We start from the raw sequence: 25,557 nt of genomic DNA on the forward strand, positions 1-25,557 counted from the left end.
GTCGTCCCAGGTGGCGTGAGACACGACGGGTGAACCACGCCACACAGAACGGACCGCTCACTTCAGTGTAACGCCACGAGAACCCTACGCCTGCAGTGGTCCTCTTCAAAAAAACACACAATGTAACAGTTCAAATACTGTATAACAACATCTTTACCACTCTCTCCTGTCCCCCCACCCCCCCCCCCCCCAACACACACGCACACACACACTTTGAGACACACAAACACACTCACTCAGGCGGTAGATCACTGGATTATAGTTCAGAGAGGCCCTCTGCGTGTTCGTTCAGCTCCATGGAGTAGTAGTCCAGCGGGCGCCTGGGAGGGAAGACAGTCATTACGTAAAGTAATGTTTAAATGTTTAAACAAACACACTGTAGCACCCACTCCCCACACTTTATATTTATTGATAAAGGATTTGCACTACAACTCGTACACCTTACTGTAAATTGTACCTAAATTGTACCTCATCCCATTTCTGCTTTGCACTATATAGTATTGTATATTAGTACACTGCATAGTATATTGTATATTATATGGTAACTCAGTTACGTCTATTCTGCATCGAACATTGTACATACCGGTATGTCTATACTGAACACTGTGACCTCATTTTCTACTTCTAATTTACATGCTATACTATGTTATTTGATACTTATCTTGTCTAGCACAGTCTCTGGAACGTAACAGTAAGAAGCATTTTGTATAAAAGTATTCTGTACTTCTGTATGACAACTATTAAAGAAACTTGAAACTTGAACTTAAAGAGGAGTTGGAGACTAAAACTAAAAGGTTCTTCCTTCTCTTGCTGCATCTCCGACCACTGTGTGTCAACTTGTAACTTTTCTCTTGTCGATTTTTTTTATAGTTTATTCTTATTTATTGTGTCTATATGCATGAAATTGCTGATTAACTGTTTTGTACAGTAAGCTCATCATCGCTGTGAATGAGGGTAACCTCAGTGTTATGTTTCATCTGCTGAGCGTCTCGCTCTAGCCTTATTGAGATATTCATCTTTCGTGCACATATTGTGCGCGTGTTGAAAAAAAGTCTACATGCACCTGCATTCGCCCGTGGCCACGCCTGCTCCCGTGTTTCCTTAAAACACAGGGTGTGGGCTGTGGCCACTCTTTTTTTCACGTGTGATTCTTGCTATATGCACCTATCAGCCAGTGAAAGCGTTATGAAGAGAAGAGAGAAATTAAAGAATGTCGGAAAAAAATATTTATTCAAAAAATATTCAAAAAAAAAGAATGTCGGACTAAACGCAGCTGTCGGGCAGCGTTTTCCTTGTATAAAGAGAGTTATGCAATTCGGGTGGTGAACACGTTTTTGAACAAACGTAGTCTCTGAAATCTGCGACTGGTGTTGCTATTTGTTAGCTTGCAAAGCTTGTACATTTAGCATGTAATTAAATCCCTCTCTTTAATCCGCCGGTGTTTTCACTTTACGTGGTTGAACCAGAGCCGTGGGTAAAACCGTCTTTTACACAGACGAGGTTAACGGCTGTACTTGGTCGTGCAAATGTGAAGCGAATACGCTTGTATGTGCTTTTCATTTATAACACCGTACGGCTGGCGGCCGCATCTCTGTCTTCATTTGCTTATTGTTTCGTATCAAATGTGGGGTAGATGAGGAGGGGTGGAGAATAAACCCCCCTGAATATGATCATCCTTTACAAAACTGACTTTGGACCGGGAGGTTGTGGTTCGAAAATCGAACGCCCCTCTCTATTGCTGAAAGCAGGGCCCGTCCTATCAGTCTCCTCGACGTGTGTATATCCTCGCTCGTCGCAGGAAGGGGGGGGGGGATTCCCCATTTAGCCCACACCGACTTGGTGGGTGGGATTGGGGGTTCCCTGGCCATTGAAGATGTCGCAGGCTTCGTGTTTTCTTATTGGCCGAGAGATATATCCGTGAGTTACAACCTACAATGCCGCTATGACATTGAAAATGAGAGATAAAGCTGATGCAGTCAAGGCTGTTGTCTTTTCTGATCTGCTTCCTCTTAACGGTTGTGTGTATTGGGCTGTTGTGCCCGTTCTACAATCTGTTAAATGAACATTTTCATTCATTTATTCACTCACGTTGAGGTCTCTCTGGGATAAACCCGGCGTCTTCCCCTCTCATATAAAGAGCGGAATTACACACAGTTTCTGTGTGTCCGTAATGCAGGGAGTAGAGTGAGGACGTGACGCCAGTTTCTGTGTGTCCGTAATGCAGGAAGTGGAGTGAGGACGTGACGCCAGTTTCTGTGTGTCCGTAATGCAGGAAGTGGAGTGAGGACGTGACGCCAGTTTCTGTGTGTCCGTAATGCAGGAAGTGGAGTGAGGACGTGACGCCAGTTTCTGTGTGTCCGTAATGCAGGAAGTGGAGTGAGGACGTGACGCCAGTTTCTGTGTGTCCGTAATGCAGGAAGTAGAGTGAGGACGTGAACGCCGGTCTGTTCCTACTCCAGCTTCTGTAGCTCATTATTCACTCAACATTAATTATTTAGTTCATTAGTTAATTGCCAACCCCTCCTTTGTTAGCACCGCTGATTACACTCAACGCACACACTCAATGCACGCACACACACACACACACCTCAAAATTAATGCTACTTTTAAAGTGCTCAATTAAGATATTTTAAGAAAGACTACTACTTGGGGTGATTACATTAATCAGTGCAAAGATGCTTGACCAAGGGCCATTACCATTAGAGGACAAATTAAATCATTGGGCTTTTGTGAACAGGGTTCAATAATTGGTAGTATTTTGGGGGGGGGGGGGTTGCAGAGAGAGAGATATATATACACAGAAAGAGAGAGAGAAAGAGACAGAAAGAGAGTGAGTGTGTGAAAAAAGAGAAAACTCGTGAAAGAGAGACAGGGAGAGAGAGACAGAGAGAGAGACAGAAAGAGAGTGAGTGCATGAAAGAGATAGAGGGAAAGTGAAAGAGAGAGAGAGACAGAAAGAGAGTGGGTGCATGAAAAAGAAAGAGGGAAAGTGAAAGAGAGAGAGCAAGTGAAAGAGAGGTAGAGAGAGAGAGAGAGAGACCCACCTCTTCTTGTAAAGATATGAGAAGAGAGCAGCTCCCAGGGCCAACAGAAACACGACTCCTGCTACCAGACCAATCTGCAGGCCCAGAGCTGAGGACACAACACAACACAATACAATATAACACAATACAACACAATACAACACAATACAATACAACACAATACAATATAACACAATACAACACAATATAACACAATACAACACAATACAATATAACACAATACAACACAATACAACACAATACAACACAATACAATATAACACAATACAACACAACACAATACAACACAATACAACACAATATAACACAATACAATATAACACAATACAACACAATATAACACAATACAATATAACACAATACAATATAATATTACACAATACAATATAACACAATAGAATATAAGTATAACACAATACAATATAACACAATACAATATAACACAATACAACACAATACAATATAACACAATACAATATAATACAACACAATACAATATAACACAATATAACACAATACAACATAACACAATACAATATAACACAATATGTTATACCTTGTGTTGTACCTTTTATGATTCAGGGGAACCTACACTTTATTTCTCGTGCGGTGTAAAGTCACCATATCATACATACCGTTGTGTGAGCAGCATAGAATATTTGACGTAAAAAAATCTCTGAAAACAAAATATAGGGCCAATTTGAAAGGTTGCGATATTGGTGTTATTTCAATCAATTTAAACATGGCCCATTTCATGACTATTTTGTTGGGGCGAGGGGGGGCCTGACAGAAAAACTTTGAGAAGCACTGCACTAAGCTAAAGGAGACCCCACCAGGAGAGAGACCATCATGTCATCCCTGGATGGGAGCCGTTTCTTCTATTGTTCAACATCGCCATCTTGTGGAGGCTGCAGGGATTTCTCCTCCTCTCTGTGTTGAAAACATGATTGTCATCTAGGAGGCCTGAGGAGGCAGGATGGCCTAGAGACGTAAAGAGGCCAGCAGGTAACCGCAAGGACGCCGGTTCGATCCCCGCCACTGACCGGAGGGTGGATTCCAGCTGTGAGCTGGTGACTGAAGGGTGGCTGGTGTTACATCTACGGTGTCCACCATCTTTGAGCAAGGCATTGAACCCCAAAACTGCTCCAGGGGGCGCTGCACTGCGGGCGACCCTGCACTCTGACCTCTCTGATGAAATGCAAAATGTGTGGAGGACTGTGTGTGTGTGTGTGTGTAACTAAGAGGGATATGAGGACTGTGTGTATGAGAGAGAGAGAGAGAGAGAGAGAGAGAGAGAGAGATAAAGAAAGAGAGAGAGAGTGGGTTTCATTAATTCTGTTCAAGATCTATTGTTTTGACGGGCAGATAGCCACCATGCACTCACCCTCCTCCTCCCACGTCCAGGAGAGACATCCAGGGGAGACATCGTCTAGTCTCACCACCGGACGTTGGCAGCTGCTCTGTTCAGCTTTATTTATGTATGGTTATTTTTTATTTATTACGCCCATAATCTCACACATATCCCAATATTGGCTTTGAGAGTTGAGTTAAATAGTTGGAATGTATGATGTCACATGTTCCAGGAAGTATTAAAGGAATGCGCTTACCATCTTCTCCAGAGTCAGACAAGAAGATAGATAATAATAATAATAATAATAATGACTTGGATTTATATAGAAGCTAGCCTAGCTTAGCACAAATGAATGAAGCGGATACGGACCACTAGCCTAGCTTAAAACCGGTGTTTTGGTCAACGGCTAGGTTAGTGGTCCGTATCCACTTCCATTAATTTGTGCTAAGCTAGGCTAGCTTTCTACTGAGCACAGGAAATTAGGTATTTATCTACTTGTGTGACTCTGGAGAAGACGGTAAGGCGCACTCCCATAATGTTGGTGTGTTCCTTTAAGTACAGCACAGCGGAATGATGAAAATTAAGAGAATATATCAAGACCTTAGTGTGAGTGATTAACAGCACCTGGAAAGGAATATACAAAAGAAAAAAGAAATTCTTCCATTTTCATAATTCCACTGAGCTGTATTTACTGACACGCTCCAACTCTGTCACTTAATAAATGGTCATTTATATAACAGTTTTTATCCAAAAGCGCTTTACAATTTGTTCCTTACATGTCGCCCATTCACTCACACATTCACACGACACCGATGGCGGAGGCGACCATGCAAGGTGACGACCTGCTCATCGGGAGCAGTTAGGGGTTAAGTGTCTTGCTCAAGGACACATCGGCACGCTGCCCGGGAGGAGGGGCTTCTACTTATCTTCAAGACTCTTCTAGGAAGACACCTCAATTCCTCCCCAGCCTCCTGCACTTTTCCCATAACAAATACCACGATCTCATCACTCTATCTATTCCCAAGAGGCCAGAATTCCTTTCATTTTTCTGCAGCAGATGACTGGAACTCTCTCCAAAACCCCCTTAAACGTTCATAGCTATCCTTCATCGCATGTGTTTAAGCTGAAACTGCAACAGTCCCATACTGTTGCACACATTGATTCCCCTTCTCCTCTCTATACAGGGCCGTTTTCTTGCCACATGCGGACTATGCAGTTGCATAGGGCCCCCGAAGCCACCAGGGGCCCCCCATAGCTGCCCCCCCCCCCCCCCCCCGAGATTAAAATGACCAGTCTCTTTATATATTACACACCTGCCACTGTCACCCAGCCTTTGAACTGTCATTTGATTTGGTCCATGACAGGTGGGGGAGAGAGAGAGAGAGAGAGAGAGAGAGAGAGAGAGAGAGAGAGAGAGAGAGAGAGAGAGAGAGAGAGAGAGAGAGAGAGAGAGAGAGAGAGAGAGAGAGATGAGAGAGAGAGAGAGAGAGAGAGAGAGAGAGAGAGAGAGAGAGAGAGAGAGAGAGAGAAGAGAGAGAGAGAAAGAGAGAGAAAGAGAGAGATATGTATGTCATTTTCATTTGGTTGTTTATTTGATGCGTGTTTTGACTTTTCCCCGTACCTCTGTGATGTTTGTACCATCTGTCTCTCTTCTATTTTATTTGATTTAAAAAAAAAAAATGTTACCCTTTCCTGTTACCATTTCGAGGGGACCTTTTTTCCTCTCGCCAGGCCATCACTGAAAGAAGTGAATATATAATTCTTCACCGAATAAGAATTTGTTCTTATTTGATCTGCCTGGTTAAATAAAATAAAAATAATAAACAAAAATAAAAAAGCCCGGGAGGAGCGGGAATCGAACAGGTTACCGGACGACCGCTCTACTTCCTGAGCCACTGTCTGCCGCCCGTACTCTCGACAAAAAACAGATCACTTGGGTACAGGAAGTGGCGATGCACCGACCTTGGCTGATGCGCGGCTGGGGGGTGCGGGCGGGGCAGACGTTGTCGTCCCCCTGGGCCGGGGAGGGGTGCGTGTGGGACGTCTGCAGGATGAGGCCCCTCTGGTGGTCCGACAGCGCCTGGATGTGCCCCTGCACGCGGAGCCACCCCGACACGCAGGAGAAGTTGGCCCCTGGGGACACGACGGGGACGAGGGACGACCGGTTACATTTAGTCGTTCAGCTGACGCTTTTATCCAAAGACACTTACAGGTTTCTGTACGACAAGTCAGCAGGAAGGGTACAACTCTGGCAGCTGAGTAACAAGGTGCATCAAACAGTGTTGAAACCTTGGGTGCTGCAGTGTTGAGTGCATAGTAGTAGAGACATGTTAGTATAGTAGGACGAGTGCATGGTAGTATAGGAGAGTAAGGAGATTAGTGTTTTTTGTTTTTCATTTCAGGTATTAAGTGTTTGATGTGGACTGGACTGTGGTAATGAAAGGGTTAACCTTCTGTAGTGTGGTAGTGAACGTTTTTTTTTTTTTGATCCACTTTTTCTCCCATTTTCTATATTTTCTCCCATCCCAATTTCGTATCATCCAATTCAACCCTCCCCTGTCACGAACGCTGTTTCTTGCCTCCCACAAGCCGGCTGCAATGTGGACTAAGTCATACATAGCACAAGTCCCCTCCGGTACTTGAGGTAACAGCAGTCGCATCTTTTCACCTGCGCAGCTCGATCTCTCAGTGGCGAGGAGTAACGCGTGGGAGGCTCACGCTGCCCCCGACACTTCCTGATTCTACTGCGCAGGCGCACCAACCGACCTGTAGGAGTCGCTGTCCACAACACCCGATCCCCACCCATCAGTTTCCCACCCCCTAATACGGCCAATGTGTATTAGTATGAACGACCAGCTAAACTGAAAGCAATGTGGAGCGCTGGGCTCGAACAGGCGAGCCCAGCGTCTCCGTCATTCGTGGCGAGCGCCTTGCCCACTACGCCACGTAGCCGCTCGTGTGGTAGTGAAAGGTTAACCTTCTGTAGTGTGGTAGTGAAAGGTTAACCTTCTGTAGTGTGGTAGTGAAAGGGTTAACCTCCTGTAGTGTGGTGGTGAAAGGGTTAACCTCCTGTAGTGTGGTAGTGAAAGGGTTAACCTCCTGTAGTGTGGTAGTGAAAGGGTTAACCTCCTGTAGTGTGGTAATGAAATGTTAACCTTCTGTAGTGTGGTAGTGAAAGGGTTAACCTCCTGTAGTGTAGTAATGAAAGGTTAACCTTATGTAGTGTGGTAGTGAAAGGGTTAACCTTCTGTAGTGTGGTGGTGAAAGGGTTAACCTTCTGTAGTGTGGTCATGAAAGGTTAACCTTCTGTAGTGTGGTCATGAAAGGTTAACCCCCCCCCCCCCAATGTTGAAATCAAACCTACATTAAATGTATGGACATATTGAGCGCTAAAGATATGTTTAGAGTAGCCCTTTTGTTGCCGACCAAAATTGTGAGATTTTTCAATGGTCGTAGAAGGGACTGTTGATTCACAGAGAGCGTTTAGCTCGTCCAACGATGTTGGCGTGATTTAGTCCCGAAAGGGGCTATGTTTAGGGCTGTCAATATGTTTAGCTCAATGGTCAATGGTGTGTGTGTGTGTGTGTGTGTGTGTGTGTGTGTGTGTGTGTCTCACCCTGTAGATAGAGTGCTGAGATGCCACAGTGACATTTCTGCTCCAGATAACCAGCCACCTCCATCACTCTGCTGCCCTGTATGAGACCACTGCAGTCTGAGACACACAGAGGGACAGACAGACACACACACAGACAGACAGACAAGACGGACAGACAGACAGAGGGAGGTACAGACAGACACAGATAGAGGGGCAGACAGACAAACAGACAGAGACAGACAGAGAGACGGACAGACATACAGACAAGACAGGGAGGGAGGGACAGGGAGGGAGGGAGGGACAGACAGACAGAGAGACAAGATGGACAGACATACAGACAAGAGGGATTATTAATATTCATCCAGGTATATTGTCAGCTATATATCATTGCCCAGCAGGTTCTAAGACATTGCAATAATTAAGAATGAGAACAGTCTGAACCCTTGCAACGAAGAACAATTACAAGTCTGTTATTAAATATTTTGGACCATGTATTTGCAGTTAATCCTGACATTTTTTAGTGTGAATAATGAATATGTGTCACTTTTTCACTTTCACCAGCATCATCACCACAGCTCTGGTTTCATCACACAAGCCCCCGACAACCAAGCTCTAACGTCACATGACACAAGAAGGGCTTACTTCCTGAGTGCTCCTGCCAATCAGTGGACAGCGGCCCCAGGCATAGGTCGATGTGACTGGAGAAGGCGGAGCTGGGGCAGAGGTTGGTGGAGCGAGGGGTGGGGGAGGAGCTTGTCCAGGAGGAGGGGCTTCTCACCTCGCAGCAGGAGCAGCGGCTGAGGGAGACCGGACCATCCTCCACCGACCTGATTTTGATTTTATTTGATTTTATTTGACATTTAAAAAAAATACAAGATTCCAGAAAAACATCAAGGATGCTACACAGAAAAATCAAGACTTATTTCCATTGTGGTCCTTGGTCTCAGAGAGACAAGCAATACAAAACATGACCACAAATAACAATTTGACAAACTACACAGACATGAACATTTTAAATGCAGTACAAACGTAGCCACAGACAACAATGTATCAGACAACATTTTCATGCATTTTTAAATCTAGTTGTCGAGGAAGACACTGTCAAATGCAGGAGGCAACCGGTTAGGCTATGTGTCCACCAAAAGCCTTTTTTTCAAGGCGGACCGCTTAAAAAAGAAAAAAAAAAAAAAAAAGAAGTTCAGAGCGCCGCGGCTCCGCCCCTTCCTCGATGAGTTACCTTGATGAGCGCGCTCCTTTCCAAAAGTTTAACTAGTTTCAACTTTATGAGCTGGGAGCGCTCCGACCAAAAACGTTGCCGCCGAGAGCTCATAAAACGCGAGGCGCGGTGCTGGGAAGAGGAGCGCGCCTGTCGCTTCTCCAGCATAGAAATGAATGACAGAAAGGAGCTGACAACTCATAAAACGTCCCTGGTGGACACAAGCCCTAAAGCCCTTCTGTGTGGAGGTCATGGATCCAATGATTCACCCTGTTGGTCTGGGGAGGGTGTAGACTACCACATGCTGCCTTACTGTCAGTCTGGGGAGGGTGTAGACTACCACATGCTGCCCTACTGTCAGTCTGGGGAGGGTGTAGACTACCACATGCTGCCCTACTGTCAGTCTGGGGAGGGTGTAGACTACCACATGCTGCCCTACTGTCAGTCTGGGGAGGGTGTAGACTACCACATGCTGCCCTACTGTTGGTCTGGGGAGGGTGTAGACTACCACATGCTGCCCTACTGTCAGTCTGGGGAGGGTGTAGACTACCACATGCTGCCCTACTGTCGGTCTGGGGAGGGTGTAGACTACCACATGCTGCCCTACTGTCAGTCTGGGGAGGGTGTAGACTACCACATGCTGCCCTACTGTCAGTCTGGGGAGGGTGTAGACTACCACATGCTGCCCTACTGTCAGTCTGGGGAGGGTGTAGACTACTGTACCTCCGATACATGTGGAGTCGACAACCGCTTCTTTTCACCCGAAAACGAGGAGTTTCACTGGGAGAACGTAACGCGTGCTGTGAGGTTCACACTATCTCCCCCAGATCCAGTAGCACTCGCTGTTTGCAACGACCAGGACGCTTCATTACTTGCTTCATTACTTAAGGCAACCTTCTTGTGTTCAGCGCCCCACGTGACCACGCCTAGCACGCCCCCGCGGCAGCGCCAGAGCGGAGCGGCAGGCGGCAGCGGCGCGCAGGTTGCTGCACGCAATCCCACCTGTTTTAACATCGACGGTTAACTCAACTCGTTCGCCAGCTTGCTGTGGAGCCTGCGGTGCGTTGGTGACAAGTTCGAATCACTTCAATTTTTTTTTCTTTTTTCTTTATGTTTAATTAATTTATCGCCTCTCTACAGTATATAAACGTCTTTCTTTCGCCGGTTAAGTTTAGGCATTCTTTCGGAGTTGGTTAAGGTTAGGGTTAAGTTTAGGCATTCTTTCGGAGTTGGTTAAGGTTAGGGTTAAGTTTAGGCATTCTTTCGGAGTTGGTTAAGGTTAGGGTTAAGTTTAGGCATTCTTTCGGAGTTGGTTAAGGTTAGGGTTAAGTTTAGGCATTCTTTCGGAGTTGGTTAAGGTTAGAGTTTGTCGCAGAGCATGGCAATAGAATGCCTGTCTTTCTTTCGCCGGAGCAGCAGCCTATTTCCGCTCTGCCGCTCTGCCTCGGTCACATGGGCGTCGTGGTCAATCAGAGAAACGCTGAACGCAAGTAGGTTGCCTTAAGTGTTCACGCGACCAGGACTCATACCCTCACCGGCTTCCCACCCGCGAACACAGACAGTTATGCTCGTAGGGAAGACTGACTGTCGCTCCCCTCTTACCTGAGAGCAGGCATCACTTGCTGCCCCCTGGTGGCGGAGAGAGTGGAGAGCAGCTGTTGACTCTCGCTGAACACCAGCGTGTCTCTGAGGCTGCTGTTGGTCAGACCGGTCCCCGCTCGGCACACGCTGAACAGGTCGTAGCAGAGCACCACCGCACCCCTGGTGGGGACAGCGGAGCCTTCTGGAAACACCTGGTCTGTGTAGGGGAGGGAGAGAGGGGGAGAGAGAAAGAGAGAGAGAGATAGAGAGAGAAGATAGAGGGAGGGGGAGAGGAAGCACAAGAGAGCAAGAGAGAATGAGGGATGGAAAGTGTGGTAGTGAGAAGTAGGGCTGGGCGGTTAATGTCCCACGATCATGTGTCATGGTTTTTACTGGGTTCTGTGGATTTATTCCTGTGGCGGACAGCTGTCAATCACTGGACTCTGTGGTTAATTTCCCCTTAGGAGGGCAGGTGTGTGGGCTTGATTGCACCTGATTCAGTGCAGCTGTGCCTAATGGTAGCTGAGCCTATTTAAGTTTGAATCTTGCAGGGTTGTCTGCTTTCTCATTCCCTTTTGTGTTGGCTATCTTTACGGTCAGGCTTTCGTATATTTAAAGTAAATGGAGTGTAGTGCTGTTCTCTGCCCTGTTCAGCATTTAGCCTTTATCTGTAGCCATTTTGGTTTTACACTTTGTTTTCTAGAAGCTGATCCTTTTATTGTAGTGTTTCTTTTCATGTTTTCTTTAGTTTTTTCTGTCTCTCTGTCCCTCTCCCTCTCCCTCTCCCCTCTCCCTCTCCCCTCACCTGCACCGGTGACGTTTCCGACCACATAGAACCCGTCCTGGTCGGTGGCTCCGGTCAGAGGGAGGGCGATGGTGGTCCCGCTCCGCTCCTGGTCGAACAGGGTCAGCACCAGGCCCCTCAGGGCCGTCCTGGGCCGTCCGAAGAGCTCTACGAAGGCCCTCTGCTGGCTGTGATTGGTCCAGCGGCCCCGGCCACCTCGCTGATGACCACGCCCTCGGGGGGCGGGGGCGGAGGGGGGCAGTTGTTGTCCCTCAGGGGAGTGGGCGGAGCCACCTGGATCGGTAGGAATGCAGGTTTTATGTAAATGGTGCATTTATATATAACAGCTTTTATCCAAAACGCTTTAAAAAAAATTGTTCCTCACATTCATCCATTCACACATCGACGGCGGAGGCAATCGTGCAAGTACCAACCTGCTCATCGGGAGCAGTTAGGGGTTAAGTGTCTTGCTCAAGGACACTTCGACAAGCTGCCCGGTAGGAGTGGGAATCGAACCGGGAACCTTCCGATCGCCAGACGACCGCTCTAACTCCTGACCCACTGTTATGGTTTTACACTGCAACATAGCTTGACACCAACTATCCGCACATCTGCCTCCCCCTCCCCCCTCCCCTCCCCCCCTCACCGTGAAGGCAGACAGGTCGGCGGGGTGCAGGCCTCCCCCTCTCCCCCCCCCCCCCCCCTCACCGTGAAGGCAGACAGGTCGGCGGGGTGCAGGCCTCCCCCCTCCCTCTCCCCCCCCTCCCTCACCGTGAAGGCAGACAGGTCGGCGGGGTGCAGGCCTCCCCCCTCCCTCCCCCCCCCCCCCCCCCTCACCGTGAAGGCAGACAGGTCGGCGGGGTGCAGGCCTCCCCCCTCCCTCCCCCCCCCCCTCACCGTGAAGGCAGACAGGTCGGCGGGGTGCAGGCCTCCCCCCTCCCTCCCCCCCCCCCCCCTCACCGTGAAGGCAGACAGGTCGGCGGGGTGCAGGCCTCCCCCTCCCTCACCGTGAAGGCAGACAGGTCGGCGGGGTGCAGGCCTCCCCCCTCCCTCCCCCCCCCCCCTCTCACCGTGAAGGCAGACAGGTCGGCGGGGTGCAGGCCTCCCCCCTCCCCCCCCCCCTCACCGTGAAGGCAGACAGGTCGGCGGGGTGCAGGCCTCCCCCTCCCCCCCTCACCGTGAAGGCAGACAGGTCGGCGGGGTGCAGGCCTGCCCCCCCCCCCCTCCCCCCCCCTCACCGTGAAGGCAGACAGGTCGGCGGGGTGCAGGCCTCCCCCCCCCCCCCCCCTCCCCCCCCCCCCCCCCTCACCGTGAAGGCAGACAGGTCGGCGGGGTGCAGGCCCCTGCAGCGGCTCAGCGCCTCGTCCCCCTGCAGCGCCTCGGGGTCCTCCAGCAGGGGGAGCTGTCCCGGAGTCAGGGCGTCGCTCAGCTCCTGGGCGTCCTTGTCGGTGCCCCTCAGCCGGTACACCAGGGCGTCCAGCAGGCCCCGCGTGGGGATGCCCGTCTGCACCGAGGACGGCGGGCCGAAGGGGCTGCGGTACAGCGCCACGGCGTCGGGCCCGTTCTGGATGGTGTTGGGCGGCAGCCGCAGCTGGGGCGCGGGCACCAGGCGGTCGCTGCCCAGCAGGAAGAAGCCCTTGGCGGTGGTGAAGTGGCCGCTCAGGCTGATCTCGCGGTAGGGCCGGCTGTCGTGGCCGCTGAACAGCAGCACCCACACGCCCTGCAGGGAGACGCGGCGGCCCGACGGGTGCCACAGCTCGATGTACTCGCCGTCCTCGGCGGCGCCCGGCGTGTCGCTGTTCAGCTCGTTGATGAGGAAGTCGCCGCGGCCCCAGGGGGGGAGGTGAGGCGGCACGTCGGTGCCCCCTGGTGGCCCTGCGGGGGGGGTTAACGCAAGGAAACCCATAAATACATAATACTACTAGTGGTAAATATTCACTAGTATTTCACAGAGGCTCGGGAGGTCGAGCGGTCGCCACTACGGCGCCAGCAATATGTCAACAACAACATTCATTTTAGACCTGCGAATTTTTTTTTTTTATGAAAACATTAATCAATGTTTTTTGGGGGAAAGCAATACTTTTATTCTGCACCTTTCTAAAAGCTCTGGATGTATTATTCAAAATAAATCATCAGTCTACTAGTTGATCTGTAGCAGCTTTAAATGTTAAAATGTCTTTGTTTATTAATGTGTCCTGCATATAGTTCCCTAAATCCTGACAGATTTCTTCCCCTTTACATCATCTCAGTTATTTTAGACATTTCACAAACTGCACCAGATTAACAGCTAATCAATCACCTCGGGTGACGGAAAGAATGCCTCGCATTTCATGCTTCACTTTACACATTCACTTTAAAACACTTTTTAACACTATTACTTTAATCTATGTATTATTACTAAAAGATGTGCACTACATCTCTACCTCATTTTTGCATTGTGTTGCATTTTGTACTTTAGTCTTGTATTGTATATTTTGTGTAGTGTTCTTTGGTGTTTTACTGTATGAAGCACAAACAAACATTTCACTGTAACGTACATGTACATTGCCTACCCTGGTATGTAACAAATCACACAGAACTTCAGACGGATGCAGAACAGGACGTGGAACAGGGGAGTGGTATCACTCACCAATAGTATGAGGGCAGATGGTGGGCCAGGGGCACTGGTTGGGTTGCCCCGGGGTCTGGGGAGCCTCCCAGAAGACACCTGGGTCTCGCGTCCAGGTGGCCAGACCGCAGCGACTGAGGTAGAAGCCTCCCTCCTTGAAACTAAGACACATAAAAGGAGCCAATAAGGTGTGGAAGCTTTTCTTCCGAGTCCCTTACTGTGGTGGGTTACATCATGTCACAATTACAGGGTGTTAAGATTCATCAGGAAATGCATCCCATCCGTATGGTATAATCATCCGCTGTGTTGCCACTTTTGTTTTTCCACCTATGATTGGCAAAATACCATAGCAGCAGTTGGGTGTTTTCTAAATTAACCCTCTTACTGCCGCACTACCAAACGGTTAACCCTTTCACTGCGACAATACAGAAGGTTAACCCTTTCCACTGCCACACAACAGCAGGTTAACCCTTTCACTGCCACACTACAGAAGGTTAACCCTTTTTACTATCACACTACCTGACGGTAACCGGTCGGTAGTGTGGCAGTGAAACGGTTAATAGGATTCTCTTGCGTGTCACTGAGTCTGTACGGCAGTCTGCCTGGTGTGAGTCGGTAAGGCAGTCTGTCTGGTGTGAGTCGGTACGGCAGTCTGTCTGGTGTGAGTCGGTACGGCAGTCTGTCTGGTGTGAGTCTGTACGGCAGTCTGTCTGGTGTGAGTCTGTAGTACGGCAGTCTGTCTGGTGTGAGTCTGTAGTACGGCAGTCTGTCTGGTGTGAGTCTGTACGGCAGTCTGTCTGGTGTGAGTCTGTAGTACGGCAGTCTGTCTGGTATGAGTCTGTACGGCAGTCTGTCTGGTGTGAGTCGGTACGGCAGTCTGTCTGGTGTGAGTCTGTACGGCAGTCTGTCCGGTATGAGTCTGTACGGCAGTCTGTCTGGTGTGAGTCGGTACGGCAGTCTGTCTGGTGTGAGTCGGTACTGCAGTCTGTCCGGTATGAGTGTTTTCTAAAGCAATAGGGTTCTCTTGCCTGTCGGGTATGAGTCGGTACGGCAGCCTGCCTGGTATGAGCGTCTCGGTGAGGTTGGCACTAGGCGGGTGTCCCGGCCCGGCAAACACGAAGGCGTCCAGGGGCTGCGTCTGGCTCAGGAGACTGCCCACCGGGAAGTCTGCGGCGCCGCCGCTGTACAGGGCCACCGCCCCCGAGTCGTCTCCTAGCGGGAAACACATCAAAAAGGCCCTATCGGTTACTGGTGGGAAACGCATCAAAAAGTCCTATCGGTTACTGGTGGGAAACGCATCAAAAAGGCCCTATCGGTTACTGGTGGGAAACGCATCAAAAAGTCCTATCGGTTACTGGTGGGAAACGCGACAAAAGGCCCTATCGGTTACTGGTGGGAAACGCATCAAAAAGGCCCTATCGGTTACTGGCGGGAAACGCATCAAAAGGCCCTATCGGTTACTGGCGGGAAACTCATCAAAAGACGCTATCGGTTACTTGCAGGAATTAATGAATGAATGTAAACTTTATTTAACAGATTGCAGAATGGGTACAATACAGTACGGCTCAATACACACAATTGTTAAGGGGATGCAGACCAGAGAAAGACGTTTGTCTTGTTTACATCAGGGTCCCCCATTTTCAATTCATAGTGATATTTATGACATACACAACATACATGTATGACATCATGACATTTATGGCATAGGGACATGCATGACATACAGGTATATAGTACTGTTACATTTGTGACATATACGATATGTGTTACGAAGGATCAGATTAAACCGAATATATATATTCATTGATTGATATATATTGCATAATATTTGTATATCGTTTGAAGCTGACAATAGACATGGAAAGAAGAAGGAACAGGTTCCAAAACAGTTAGCTATATCTACAATAGGAATATTATGTATGTATGTATACTAAGCAGTATGCACAATAGGAGAAAAAGAAAAAAAGAGATATATATAATATATATATATATATATATATATATATATATATATATAAATAAAGTGTGTATATGTTTTGTACATAAAACTATGAAACTTTTGTAACCTTTTGTTTTTGCAAAATGATTTACTGAATTATGTTTCTTTTTTTGTATTATTTTTTATGTGTAAATAATGTAATGTAAAAAGGGTAGGCAATTATAAGCCTCGGCTTCAGCCTACACCTTTTCGGTCATTTTTTTTTATTTTAATATTCTACTACTATGCTTTGTAAAAGAAGACTGAAATAAAATCATTCATCATCATCATCATCATCATCATCATATCCCTTGTATATTCCTTGTACATATACACGGAATATCCCTTTAGCCTAGTACAGACCATAATATTTCATTCTCCTATTGGACAGCGGTCCACAGGCGCCATGGCCATACCTTCAAGGTCTGGTTCAAAGTCACCGCCGGGGACTTGCCTGGACATGAACGGTATTGCGCAAGGATATGAGACAGGAATAAAGCTGGTACTAGTTTGTTCACCTAAGCGTATAAATACGGCGCAGGTGAATACAGAAGCACTTAGTAACTAAAGTTGAAGCCTCACCCACGCTACAACGTGCGGTGAAGTATGGCCTGTTTGGCCCCAAATAGAGCATTGAGACCGCGTGCAAATTAATAACTGAAGTGTCAGAGTTTAACGCTGTACCGTCGAGTTCGACCTATTCTATTAAGTCAGTAATAGTCTATTTGTGTATAGTGTATCGTGCGGCTAAAGTTCTACAGTGACCAGCATCACCAACGTTTTCCTCGTATCAGCTAGAGTGCTTATCCAGGCTGGGCTGCTTACCATGGCGCTTTCACCCGAGGGGCCCTAGACGAGGACCGTGTGGATTATGTACACTGGATAACCTACCGACGACTGCATAGCCCTTTTCGGCTGGATTATATTTGCTTTTGGTCCTGTAATTGATGGAGCGGAGAATCGCCGACACCCACAATTGTGTGGGATTTACCCTGTGAGGAGCCACGTCGAGTCTGCCTCTCAGAAGACTGAGGCCGGCTAGCTTTCTTCCATGTGGAGCTACATGCTACGGAGAACAGCTGTATTCGTCTGCGGATCAAGATCTTATTGCACCGTCTCCTGTACTTGGAGTCTCCTTATCATCGTTGACCCAGACTCTACTACCGACAAATCCTCTACCCTTGCTGGCTTACAACCGGGGGGACCCTACCAGTATCACCATAGATATAATTCCTAAGATTCAGGTTGTATTATTATCTCCTGCGTAATATGAGAATGGACATTCGTTATTGATTTGCCTACGCACATTCCTTTGCCTTATAAGCGCATCCAAAGTAAAGTAAAGTAAAGTATATTATGTACCTTTTGCTGCTAATAAATACTTAAATCCAGTTTTGTGTGGAACCGAGTTATTGTGGGAAGTGTTCATCATTAGATACCTGTGTACTGTATGGCCAGTAGGAATGTACATAAGACGGTAGTGGTTTAATGATACCATACTTATCAATACAGTCAGGGAATTGTACCCCTCAGTTACAATATGCAAATATAAAGTACCAGGGACGTGCACAGGACTTTAGAGGGGCAGGTGCTCAAAGGCTGAAAAGGGCACTACACTTGTGTGTATATATTAACCGAGCGCGCGTAGCGCGCAAGCACGATTTTTAAGGGCCCTTTTCGGGCGGGGGCCCCCTTTTTATGCTTTTTGAGGGGTTTTGGTGATCAAATATTGAATATTGAACTATAATAATCAGTGCAGGAGCTCACTTATCCTTGAAAGACACTTTTATCACTGACTTAAAAGGCCCATACATCTCCATAAATGTTCAGGGGGGAGGGAATAAGTGCTTACCCTACAGACCCCAAGAAGTGCTGTATATTCTGTATTGTTTAATATAAATGCATTTTTTATTCCAATCCCGATTTGTATTTGAGATTCCCAAATCCCATCGGACTTGACTTCTTCGTGTCCCTCAATGAGTGAAATACCAGCATTCAACAGCGGTTTCTATCATCATCATCATCATCACCACCCACGCTATGCATAAAATATATAGGTCCGCGGAGAGGCACGGTGAGGAGGCCGTGCAAACTGCAATGGAATATGGGGCATCTCTCTCTCTTTACCTAATATTTTGATTCTATCCTGACATTTTTCAGTTGGAAGGGCAGTCTATATGCGTAATGGTAAAAAAAAAAAAAAAAAAAAAAAAAAAATCAAAAAGGGCACTTTTTTGATGAGGCTCAAAAAGGCAGGTGCTCAGGCACCCCTTGGCCTCTATGTGTGCACGTGCCTGTAAAGTACTGTTACCCAGAGATCCTAACAGGGAAACACATCCAAAGGCCCTATCGGTTACTGGCGGGAAACTCATCAAACGGCCCTATCGGTTACTGGCGGGAAACTCATCAAACGGCCCTATCGGTTACTGGCAGGAAACGCATCAAAAGGCGTTATCGGTTACTGCCGCACCTCCTTTCTGCCAGGACAACTGGATCTAGAGTGGCAGGTGACACAGGTGCAACAAAAACAAGTTTAAACTTGAGTGTGGATTGAATCTGACCTAGAAAGTGAAACATGGGCTACATTCACACTGCAAGCCTTTGTGCTAAATTCTGATGTAAGATAAGATAAGATATTCCTTTATTGATCTCCTTGGGGGAAATTCGGGTGTCATATCAGCATGGGGGAGGGGGGGTACAGGTATGGGCAGGGTAATAGTAGAAAGACATAAATATAGGCAATACAATTATAATAGAAAAATAACCGGTGTAAACAATATAATTAACTCTGAATATAAGAATATGAGAAGGTAAACGGTGTGATCAAAGGTGCAGATGAGGGTCTGTCCCATCGGTTAATATTATATGTTACAATAAATATGGGCAATAAAGAATTTTAATCTGAATATATACTCATCATCATCATCATCAAACCTTTATTTGTATAGGCAGGTTAGTTAAGAACAAGTTCTTATTTTCAATAACGGCCTATTTGGGGGTAAAAAGACCCCTAGGGGAGAGGGGATGGGGATAAAATAAATAAAAATAAAACACACAAAGGAACATTATTAAAAAGGCAGGACATACATACAGAGCAACAACTGAACTGAACAACAACAAATGACAGACAACAGAACAATAGTGGCAGCATGGTGTTAGCTCACAGAGAAGCATCTACATGAGTGCTCTAGGCAGGGAGTTTGTTAAAGCTTCCTTAAACAATCGAATTGAAATAAACTTTTCCATATTTAAGGTTTTTTGTAGTGTGTTCCAGCCATCAGCTGCCGCGTACTGAAAGGAGGAACGGCCTTGTGAAGAGTTGGCATGGGGGGGGGGGCGTTTACCAGGATATGTGTGGCTGACCGGGTGTGGTAATTCGGGAGTGGACGAGGGTGGACGAGGGTGGACTAGGCGAGTAAGGTAAGGGGGAGTACGGCCTAGAAGTGTAAAGCAAACCGTATACACAGGTGCAGTAACTATGGACTACTTTATAGATCTGATTTTTTTGATTCGCTGTTCACATTTTTAAAATGTGGCCAATATCAGATTCCAGTGTGAACTGGGTTACGCTCCTGAACTGACCCGCATGCACAAATGAACAATAAAGAAGATGGATTTAAACATGGAGGACACTGAAGTCACAGTTTATAGTTACATTTATAAGTTGATGTGCAGTGGAGGCTAATTCCTGAGCAGATGATAATGAGGTGAGGAGGAGGTGAAAGAGAGACGTTTCTTCTCTCAAGATGCTTTCAAACAGAGTGGTCATGTACGTCCCCTCAAGTGTTGCTTGTACAGAAGTATCACCCCAAATACTTATAAGGTAAACTACACTTCACTGTCCCTCCACTGACCACCTCCATCACAGCTGTCTTCCATGTTTGTATCCACTGACCACCTCCATCACATCTGTCTTCCATGTCTGTATCCACTGACCACCTCCATCACATCTGTCTTCCATGTCTGTATCCACTGACCACCTCCATCACAGCTGTCTTCCATGTCTGTATCCACTGACCACCTCCATCACAGCTGTCTTCCATGTCTGTAATCAGAGTGACTCCCGCTATAGAATTGTGATGAATGTTAAAAGTCACATGAACTCTGCCATGACTGGATGGTTTCAGCTGTCTGTCCTGACCGTGATGGTTTCAGCTGTCTGTCCTGACCGTGATGGTTTCAGCTGTCTGTCCTGACCGTGGTGGTTTCAGCTGTCTGTCCTGACCGTGATGGTTTCAGCTGTCTGTCCTGACTGTGATGGTTTCAGCTGTCTGTCCTGACCGTGATGGTTTCAGCTGTCTGTCCTGACTGTGATGGTTTCAGCTGTCTGTCCTGACTGTGATGGTTTCAGCTGTCTGTCCTGACTGTGGTGGTTTCAGCTGTCTGTCCTGACTGTGATGGTTTCAGCTGTCTGTCCTGACTGTGATGGTTTCAGCTGTCTGTCCTGACTGTGATGGTTTCAGCTGTCTGTACTGACCGTGATGGTTTCAGCTGTCTGTCCTGACCGTGATGGTTTCAGCTGTCTGTCCTGACCGTGATGGTTTCAGCTGTCTGTCCTGACTGTGGTGGTTTCAGCTGTCCTGACTGTGATGGTTTCAGCTGTCTGTCCTGACTGTGATGGTTTCAGCTGTCTGTCCTGACCGTGATGGTTTCAGCTGTCTGTCCTGACTGTGATGGTTTCAGCTGTCTGTCCTGACTGTGACGGGAAGTTGGTTCCACCGTTGTGGAGCGAGGACCGAGAATAGCCTGCCTCTCGGGTCTCATAATTCACTGTGTGGCTCACTAACCTTTCATGTAGGTCTTCTCGATGGTGATGGAGATCATGCCCCTCCTGGAGGTGTCCACGTCCTCGCTGACGCTGACCCGGTCCGTCCTCCCGTCCAGCACCACCAGCACCAGAGGCCCCGCGCCGGGCCGCGCCTCCGTCAGCTCCGCGAACCCGTCCGCCAGCCCCCCTCCCAGCTTCAGCTCGCTGATCATGGGCGGCGCGGCCGGCGGGGGCGCCGGGGCGGTGCAGTTGTTCCTCTGGCCCGGGGAGGGCAGGGCCACGCGGAAGCCCCAGCGGTCCCCGGACAGCAGGCACCTCTCGATGGACTCGTCCCCCTCGTGGGCGCCCTCGTCCTCCACGAAGGCCGGCTCCCCGGGCGTCAGCGTCTCGGCCAGGACCTCGGCGCCGCCGGAGCGCCGGGTCATGTACACCGCGGCGTCCACCAGGCCCACCGCCGTGGCGTTCATCTTCTCGGCGTAGCGCGCGGCCGTGGTGTGGTAGAGGGCGATGGCGTCCGGGCCGTTCTGCACGGTGTTGGGCGGCAGCAGGATGGCGGGCTTGGGCAGCATGTCCACGGAGCCCACCAGGAAGAAGCCGCGGTCGTCCGTGCTGTGGCCCTTCAGGTCCAGCACCTTGTAGGCCACGTTCCCGTTGCCGTTGTAGAACACCAGGGTGTAGCTGTCCAGCGAGGCCCGCTGCCCGGTGGTGTGGTACAGCTCCACGAACTCCGTGGTGTCCAGTTTGGGGTTGTCTGCGTTCACCTCGCTGATGATGAGGCAGGGGTCGCCCGCGGCCAGCAGCGCGGCCAGGGACAGAGACAGACAGACCGTGTACAACAAGGTGACCGGAGCCATGATTCACCGCTTCCTCAAAAGGGCACACAGGCACGTGGACGGACGCGGGCGGGCGGGCTCTTCTGCAAGATAAGGGAAATGACAAGAGAGACACGTTGCTGACCACGACTCGTGTCCATAATCACCAGTTCTTCAGGTCTGAAGAAATGTTATAGACAGCCGTTTTATACTCTGTCAAGTAAATAGAGGACTGGGGGGGGGGGGGGGGGGATATGAGCCTCAGAATCAGTTTAATTACGGTTTAAAGCCCCAATCTGTAATTTTATAATATTTTTTTTTTTTTAAATGGGAACTTCACCGGAAAAACAGCAGCGAATAATCTTAATCTCACACATATCCCGAGGCTCTAAAATGTTTTGCACGCATTAATTTAGTTTTGACAGTTATTGAGAGTTAATGAGTTTGAATAATGGCCACCGGTGATGTCATCAGATGCAGATGAGAAAACAGAGATGACAGGATTGCAATACGGATCGCTATCTTTTCATCTAAATAATAATTTCCCTGAGCTGTGATTGACACACAACACAGGGACCCAGTGTTCTGCGATGATATCATCACCATGGTGGCCACATTCGAACTCATCAACTCTGAATGTGTGAACAACGGTTCAGAGCCTTGGGATATGTGTGAGATAATGTGCGAAAAATAAATCACTGTTTCTTTTTTGGGTGAAGGAGGATGAGGAAAAAGCTAGAAGCCATCCTGGAGAACCCCCTCTCTCTACGAGGAGCTATAGCCAGAATGAAGAGCACGTTCAGACTAAGCCCCCCCCCCCCCCCCTGGACTCTCATCACTGGACTATCTTGTGTTTGTACTTTATTTTATTTTATATGGTATTTGCATCTATACTTTAAAGTGTACCTATAGTAACTATAGTGTATAATAGGACTGTGAAGCTATGCATCCACACCCCTGTACCCCCCCCCCCCCCCACCCCATGCTGCTTTGACACAGGAATTTCCCCAAGGGGATCAATAAAGGATCATCTTATCTTATTATCTTATCATCATATCTTAAGTGACCCTTTAACCGCATCAATGTGGGGCACATTCTATACATTCTTGAAGGGTTTGGTCGGTAGATGGACCACCAGTGAGCTTTTCGGATCTTTCACAATAAAAATATAACGCATAATAAAACAGAATACTCCATATGTCTTATTATTAGAATGCAATGTTTACAAACATGGCCTGATTGATTGATTGATTGAAAACTTTATTAACAGATTGCAGAATGGGTACAATACAGTACAGCTCAATACACACAATTCTTAAGGGGATGCAGACCAGAGAAAGACTTTCGTCTTGTTTACATCAGGGTCCCCCATTTTCAATTCATCATATCATATATGACATACACAACAGCTGTGATTGACACACAACACAGGGACCCAGTGTTCTGCGATGATATCATCACCATGGTGGCCACATTCGAACTCATCAACTCTGAATGTGTGAACAACGGTTCAGAGCCTTGGGATATGTGTGAGATAATGTGCGAAAAATAAATCACTGTTGCTTTTGGGTGAAGGAGGATGAGGAAAAAGCCACAGTAGAAGCCATCCTGGAGAACCCCCTCTCACCCCCCCCCAAGGGGATCAATAAAGGATCATCTTATTTTATTATCTTATCGTCATATCTTAAGTGACCCTTTAACCGCATCAATGTGGGGCACATTCTATACATTCTTGAAGGGTTTGGTCGGTAGAGATCCCCCCCAACCTCCTCCAATGTACGTCAAATGTATATACTCTCTTTTCTGGCCTCTTTTTGTATCACAAACACAGTACTGTATTTGCAAATCTGGTATGTCATAAATGTATAGATGTAGCAGTACTGTCTATCTGTATGTCATGTATGTCATATATGTTATGATGAATTGAAAATGGGGGACCCTGATGTGAACAAGACGAAAGTCTTTCTCTGGTCTGACTGCATCCCCTTAACAATTGTATGTATTGAGCTGTACTGTACTGTACCCATTCTGCAATCTGTTAATAAAGTTTTCAATCAATCAATCAGATGGACCAGTGAGCTTTTCGGATCTTTCACAATAAAAATATAACGCATAATAAAACAGAATACTCCATATGTCTTATTAGAATGCAATGTTTACAAACATGGCCAACATAAACAAACCCTTTACAGCCTCGAAATGCCTCAAAATTACCATTTCAAAAACATCATATTTACCTCAGTCGTCTCGTGTTTGGGTCCTCGTATCGTATCAAGAATGGAAGCACTACTTTAATATGTTTTTTTTGTAGTGGGGGGCTACCCACTTGTTTGCATTCGGATCGGTGATCGGGCCTTTAACTGTTGTGTTTAACCTACTTTTTAACGAGAGCTGGCGCGTTTGAAACGAAGGCTCTGCAACAACAACAACCATATGGTGCAAATGTGTTTTCTGTGCAAAGAGAGACTGACAAGAGACAACGATCCCAACGGGAGGAGGAGGACCTCGTTATGAATATGAGTCACGCAGAACGCATGTATTATTTCCGATGTCACTGTACGTGACTCACACTCGGACTCATTGGAGTACATGTGTCCAGCGTGAGTCATCATAGCATTTGTTGCAGCATTTCGGGGGAAAAGCACATGCAAACTTTGAACTAAAGAGCTTACAAAAAAAAAACGCAATAGTCTTCTACAAATTCGGGAGTGAGCGAGTAAATAAATCGCAGGCCCGCGATCGACACACACACAGACACATGTGATCAAAGATGTGCATATTATGCATAATGAATAACGTTCACTCTCTCGTTTCAAAGTGTTACAACAACGAACTTCACCTCTCGAGGAATCTATAGGTTTGATCTCGAGTTCTATATTCCTCCAAAAGTCCTAAATGTGCGCAGCCCTAATAATAAAATTGACGACATGTCCTCCTCCCGAAAGATCCCGAAAACGACGTTCGACAAAATAGTTGATGAAAAACATATTCTTTTTTTTGGGCCAGAAGGGGTGGCTTTTATGAAATGCAAAAAACGATCGAGTTGAAATCTTTTGGGGTTCTCGGGGGGGAATCATTCTGCAGCCCATCTGATCTTACCCTGCTCTCTCTGGAAAACCACCACAGTTATTCCGGTCACGGTAGGCTGCTCGCCTGTGTTATCTCTTCCCCAGTTTGACCAGTTGCCACACACACCACCAGGTCCTCCTGCAGAGACGTGACTTGCTGTGTAATCCCAGTGCTCCCAGTGATGTTGCAATCGCACCGTTTCAAATGCATCTGCTGACTGCTGCTATGATCCGAGCTGGAATATTTCGAAACTTTTGTCTCTATGCCCGCCGCTCCCAGCGCTCTCTCTGTGTGTGTGTCTGTGTGTGTGTGTGTGTGTGTGCCGTCTTTTCATTGACAAAGCAGCACTTTCTCCCCCCGTGCGTGGGCGGTCACAGGGGGGGGGGGGGATGCTTTGGGTGTCCTTCTGGGTGCTGCGTAATAACATTCCTGCAGAGACCATCCAAGTTCAGCAGCTGGAAGAAATACTAATAATTTATTTTAGGTTTCGTTTAACTAAGCGAGAAATGCTGGGAGTGGGACACTGGAAAAGTACCTAATTTGCAAGGAGCCCTCCTCCGTTCAAAATGCTACACATATATAAAACGAATCAAAAGTAATAGCACATTATATTATATTAAAATGTATTGTCAAAAAGAAAAGTTTGTCATACCAATAGTAATATACAATGTACAGGTGACCGTGTATACAATATATAAATTAGTACTACTGAGTAATAGGGCTGAATGAATGAATGAATGAATGAATGAAT

The 25,557-nt window shown here is 47.4% G+C and overlaps 1 protein-coding gene across 1 annotated transcript; it reads right to left on the reverse strand.

Annotated features, from left to right (window-relative positions):
• Positions 1 to 186: 186 nt before the first annotated feature.
• Positions 187 to 11,966, reverse strand: LOC311235453 (uncharacterized protein; the record flags this gene model as incomplete). Its single annotated transcript, XM_084322914.1, has 8 exons — positions 187 to 320; positions 3,045 to 3,132; positions 6,358 to 6,528; positions 8,012 to 8,107; positions 8,633 to 8,817; positions 10,809 to 11,004; positions 11,593 to 11,865; positions 11,957 to 11,966. The coding sequence occupies 8 exons, from the start codon at positions 11,964 to 11,966 to the stop codon at positions 257 to 259; spliced, it is 1,083 nt and encodes a 360-aa protein (XP_084179040.1). The 3' UTR covers positions 187 to 256.
• Positions 11,967 to 25,557: the final 13,591 nt, after the last annotated feature.

This window comes from Notolepis coatsorum, assembly GCF_963971535.1.
Source record: "Notolepis coatsorum genome assembly, chromosome: 10".
Lineage (NCBI taxonomy): Eukaryota > Metazoa > Chordata > Actinopteri > Aulopiformes > Paralepididae > Notolepis > Notolepis coatsorum.